We start from the raw sequence: 6000 nt of genomic DNA, 5'->3' as shown, positions 1-6000 counted from the left end.
AATGACTGTATTGCTGATGTCTGGGGATATTTAGCATAAAGACAGCCATGCTTTTAAATCGACTTAATGGTACATGACTATTACTTTTAATTTGACCAGTTTTTCACGTATCGGAGCATAACAAAACTCACTAGAAAAACAATTCATACCTATATCCTATTAACTTGTTTAGATGCCAAAGTAACAGTAATGACTTTGTGCTCTTACCTGCATTCAGTGGACTTTTGTACCAAGAGAGTCCATGAAGAAACTTCTTCCTAGGAAAAAAAATGAAGCTGGAGACAAGGTAGTTGTAAAAACTTGTTTATTTTTTTTAAAAATAAATACAAAAATATAAATATAAAACATTAGCAGATAGAATTTGATGAAATGAAATTGCACAAACGTTTGTATACCAGGTTGCATATCACACCTACTAACACCACATGTACTTTTTTTTTTAATTTAATGTACAGAACAGGATATACCTTAAATGTTTTTCTTCACCTTTTTTTTTTTTTTTTTTTTTTTTAATAAAAGCTTCATTTGCAAGGGCAGGACGTGTATCTAACAGAAGCGGCTTGTGAGGTTCCTATCCTGTTCGTGTTTCTGAAATTATCTTTTATTTCTAAGATGGACCACACTGAATTTCCATAGCTTTGGCTCTTGGAAGTGATTAAATAAAATTTCGCATATATTCCATGAGACATCCTACAGGAAAGAATTAATGGAATTAATGAACAAATTAAGAAGTAAATGGGAAAAAATTGTGCTGAGTGGCAGGAAAACTCTCCTGAATATCAAATATTGTGAAGGGGCGGACGGTGTCCGTCGAGTTACCTCCTCTTGTTGGAACAGAATCGATAGCCTAGGTTAAGAGTCTTTGTCGCTGTCCCCGCCACCGTACATTTCGGCCAGCTTGTTAAACCGGGGGCCCCACTCTCGGAGGTAATCGTAGTTTTGGTCTCCGTCAGTGGTCCCCGAGTCTAAGGAGCTCAGAGACTCCGCGATGGAATCGTTCCCTTCGTAGGCGTAGGTTGCCAGGGAGTCGTAGGGGGGCGCGGTGGGGTCGAGATCATGCTCTTTCAGCCTTTCGTTAATGAAATCGCGGACGTCTGTGTTATCCGGGGCCGTGGGAGTCCTGCGAGGTATGAATAACGTCTCCGGGATGATGTCTCGCCGAAGCTTCTTCTCCTCGATCGCTGCAGGATTCCTCAGGGTGCCGATATCAAAGGCCTGCGTGTCCTCCTCTCCGCCACCCTCGTCGTTATAGCTCACGATGTTGTCTCTGATGTCCTCTTTAGACAAGATCAGAGGCTCCTTTTTTCGCTGTCTTTTCAGAGCTGCAAACAGTACTACTATCACTTGAAAAAAAGAAAAGAAGATTCATTAGCGGTCCATCTAAAAACACTACATAAATGACGAGTGGAAGCACTGGAAAGGAGTTTAAGTTACTTAGGTTTTCGGGGACAGGCTAGAATTTCAGATTAATTTTGTCCTTCCATCCTTTTGGGGGGTGGAGGGGGGTGGGGGGAAGGGAGAGGAGATTGTTGAGGATTTGGCCAGGGAGGGTGGTTTAAGTGCAGTGTTTGCGATTTATGTTTAAAGCCATCTGGGATATTTCTCAAATACAGTGAGATATTTTGTCTATTTTTTTTTCCTAAGAACTGTTTAAAGTTAGCTCCTGATTGTACAGACATTATTTATATTTTGCATTGAATAGTGACATAAGGTGTTACATAAAAAATAGACACACATTGAATTCAGCTTCAAATAAAACAATTAAGGACAAAAACATGCCCATAGTTTTCACATCCTTATACAATATGAAAAAAAGAAGCATTCTTTGCGAGATATGGAGGTATTGGTTTGGGTTAAATAGCTTTGCTGATGGATTTACATAGATTTCTTTTTGTTACATTGTTAAAAAGATTTTTTTTTCTTGTATTTTTTTTACTTACAGTGTCTTAATTAGTGGAGGGGAAGTGACCTCCTGATTAGACACTCTTGGTTTGGCAATCTTTGAGGTATTACATGAAAGTATGTATTTATGTGAGACCAAAAATAAGTTGTAGGACCACAAGATGGCAAAGAGTGAATTCCAGCTTCTACACTGAATTACCTACAGAAACTATGTTGAACCTTAGCTAGATACATCTTAAACAATTGTAGATACACAATAGAAACGTGTATCACTCAGGGCGCCTGGGTGGCTCAGTGGGTTGAGCATCTGACTTTGGCTTAGGTCACTATCTGCCAGTTCGTGAGTTCGAGCCACGCATTGGGCTCTGTGCTGACAGCTCAGAGCCTGGAGCCTGCTTCCGATTCTGTGTCTCCCTCTCTCTCTCTGTCCCTCCCCTGCTCATGCTCTGTCTCTGTCAAAAAAAAATAAAATAAAATAATAAAAAAAAATAAAAAAAAGAAACGTGTATCACTCAAAAAGGACATTTCCCTACCTCCCCGACAAGTTACAAATAATAATAAGATAATAATTTTACTAACCATAATAATGGCAATAGCATAAAAGATGGGAGAATATTAATCTCAGATTCCCTCTGGTTGTATGACTTTTCCCACCCTCATTCAGTATCCACAAACATTTTGGAGATGATCCTTTAAAATGATGACTTGGGGAAACAGAAGTGAATTCAATTAGATAAGGAAAGAGCGAGAAAATCTTTTACCAGATATATGTACGGTGAAATATCTATATTTATTTAAATTCTTTAGAATATACACTTATAGGAGATGGAATTTATTATCATTATGAATGGAATATGTCCTCTCAAAATTCATGCTAAAGCCTAAATCCCCAAGGTGATGGTATTTGGAAGTGGGGTCTTTAGGAGGCAATTAAGTCATTAAGTGGAGCCCTCATGAATTGAAATAGTGCTTAGTGCTTTTATAAAAAGCAACAACCAGATGATTACTGTCTGCCACGTGGGGATACAATTGAAGACGGCTGTCTTCAACTAGGAAGTATGCCCTCCCCAAATTTGGAATCTGCCAGTGCCTTGATTTTGGACTTTCCAGCCTCCAAAACTATGAGAAATAAATGTGTGTGGTTCAAGCCATCCAGTTTATGGTATTGTTACAGCAGCCTGAACTAAGAGAATTATATTATTATGTGAAGTTTTGTTTTGTTTTCTCTTTATTAACACAGGACTGTCAGGCTGCTTGCCTTCAAGCTTGTGTGAAAGGGCAAACAAGGGACTCTTTTAATGCAACACAAAATAAAGTTTTAATCCATTGATAAGTGTTCTTGACCTTCAAAGTGGTTAAAAAATAAATAGGCCAGCATTAAGTGAAAAAAAAAAGTTTATTATTCAAGTCTTTGAGAAAATGTGACATTTTATTTTGCTTAAATTCATATATTCATGCACAGACATAAACTTGTGATGTAAAGATTTTGAACCTTAGATTACTTATTATCAACCAAACGACCCTACCCAGTAAAAAATGTTCTAATAATGAGGATAATGAAACTTACTAAGATTGGATCCAAAATCCAAGTTCATTTTACTGCTTCTTAAAATGTCAGATACAATGTTTTTTTGATTAGGGTCATAGGAATATGCACAATAGTTTTAAGATAATGCAACTGGAGAGTAAACTTAATCAGATTTTTCATTCAAAGGCAGTTAAAAAGCAATTTGCTCTAGGTTATAAAATCAAGTATTATTGTAGGGAAAATGAACCAGGTAAAGGCCTATTTCAACATTATTTCAGTGAAAAGGTAAGATAGTGAGACCTCCATCCAGCCATAATATGAACAAAAAAACTGGAAATAAACTTTAGATTTACTAAAAATCTACCTACAACTAACAGCAAAGGGTCTTGCCTTGGTTGAGCCACTCAGAAATTGTGTGATCTTGAAAAATGTTTCGAACAGCTCTAACTTTCGTTCTTATTTAAAAAAAAATGTAATAACTATCTGACCAGATAAAATATTTTAATTTAACAATATCCTATGGTTAACCTATGTCTGTCTTAGATATTGGAGTTAATTTGGGAGGAGATATTTTATTTATTTATTTATTTATTTATTTATTTATTTATTTATTTTAAATTAAAGTTTTGGGTTTTTTTGAAAGAGACAAGGTGAAAGTGAGAGAGAGAGAGAGAGAGAGAGAAACAGGGCTCACACAAAGAGGGGCTTCTGCTCACCCAGTGTGGGACTCGAACTCATGACCTGAGCCGAAGTCTGATGCTTAAGGACTGAGCCACCCAGGCGCCCGGAAGAATTATTTTGATAACAGAATTTCTGATTTACAAATATACAACCTAGAAATAATTATATTTTCACACCCGTTTCTTACCCAGCAGAATAATGATGCAGAGGAGAATGGCGATGAGGGCCCCGGTGCTGAGACCCGCGGGGAGGAGCAGAGCTTCAGCGCTGCAGGACTGCATGTTGCCTTGGCTGTCGCAAGCACACACTCGGATGGTCAGCGTGCCTGTGCTGCTCTGAATTGGGTAATCATTGTCTGATATCACCACGGGCAAGAGATAGGTACTTATTTCATGTCTATTGAATCCGTTTTTTCTGGTTAAAATTCTGGCAGTATTATCTAAAATAAATTTGAAAATATTAAAAATGGCTTGGGATAGTACCTTTCTTTCGTCTTGATCACTGATGGTTTGACATATAAGTAAAAAGATGTTCATGTAAATTATAAAACTACTGTCAGTTTTCCTATAAAATGTATGCAATGCAACTAAAAGATAAGATAGATTAGATAGCTGGAGGTATCTGATACTATGCTTATTTATTAGATTTCCAACTAATTTTCAGATAATGCTTTTAAAATGGCAAGTTTTTATGAGAAGGGTTGCAAGGATGATAGCATATTTGTTTGCAGAATTTTCAGAAAACATACATATGCGTACGAAGAAAAAATCATAGTAAATGTTTTTTTATTTATAAATGCATGTATATTTATGTACAAACACACACACACACACACACACACACACAGCACACACTAATCTAATTTCATGAAGAAAAATGTGAATGGGCAAATGTTAAGTGTAGTTGCGCTCTTAAAATCAACAATGTACTCCAAACTCTTCAAGGGTCCCAATATATGAACAACAGTGAGGAAGTTATTTATATTTCTGAACTTTAATTTCTCCCCATTAAAATGAATATAATATATAACCCAAAGTACTGGTGGAAGACAGCTGATGTGGGGTGCCTAACAGAGGCACAGAGAAATGTAAGGGTTGAATAAACACTAGCATTCTACTACCCAGTATATTGCTACTGAAATTTTCTTTATCTGGTAACTCAGCCAGTATCCTTAAATGGAGGTGGTACAGTTAATAAACAAAGATTTATCCTAGCCTTCTATAATCAGTATTTTTTCAATAAAATCATTACACACTTGCATGATAATTTTCTATTCCGTTTATCCAATGCACTTAGTCTTATTTAGCCAATCCCATAAGCTTGTGTAAAATGCTAACGCAGGGAAGGGAGTGAGTTAGCCAATTGCTCAAATCGTGTAGGACAGAAAAAGAACAGTGATAATTTATTGCAGGTATAGTGGTTGACTATAAAACTGTCATTTCCTAAATTATTAGTAAGAAGTTGTTTCTACTACATAGGTTAACTGCATAAGCTAGGAAAGGAGATTAGCAAAATAGAAGATGTACACCTGCAAATTAAAAAAATAAAATAAAATGTGGCCCTGATAATTTTGCAAATCTGACTTTTCTTCCAAGAAGTATTAGGATATAATTCTTCCAGTCTCAAACCTACACTAAAATTAGTATTTATAGGCATATGGATATATATGTTTTTCTTTTTTTAAGTTTTTATTTAAATTTCAGTTAGTCAACATAAAGTGTAGTATTAATTTCAGGTGTGCAATATAGTGCCTCAACACTTCCATACAACACTAAGTGTTCATCCCAACAAGGGCATTTCTTAATCCCATCACCTGTTTCACCCACCCCCCCACGCATCTCTCCTCTGGCAATTATCAGTTTCTTTTCTATAGTTAAGTGTAAGTATGT

The 6000-nt window shown here is 36.4% G+C and overlaps 1 protein-coding gene across 2 annotated transcripts in view; it reads right to left on the bottom strand.

The window, feature by feature from the left end:
• Window positions 1–287: 287 nt before the first annotated feature.
• Window positions 288–6000, bottom strand: part of CDH10 (cadherin 10) — a 195577-nt gene continuing 189864 nt past the window's right edge. For both annotated transcript variants that reach the window (XM_045038516.1, XM_011286675.4), the window contains exons 11-12: window positions 4299–4550; window positions 288–1343 (exon numbers count right to left, since the gene is read on the bottom strand). In XM_045038516.1, coding sequence (XP_044894451.1) covers window positions 853–1343; window positions 4299–4550 — 743 coding nt within the window. In that variant the 3' untranslated portion in view covers window positions 288–852. The remainder of the gene's footprint in view (window positions 1344–4298; window positions 4551–6000) is intronic.

Source organism: Felis catus, chromosome A1 (genome assembly GCF_018350175.1).
Source record: "Felis catus isolate Fca126 chromosome A1, F.catus_Fca126_mat1.0, whole genome shotgun sequence".
In the NCBI taxonomy this organism is placed as follows: domain Eukaryota; kingdom Metazoa; phylum Chordata; class Mammalia; order Carnivora; family Felidae; genus Felis; species Felis catus.
Note: the sequence above shows the minus strand (reverse complement) of the source record. Positions and strands in the feature narration are given on the sequence as shown.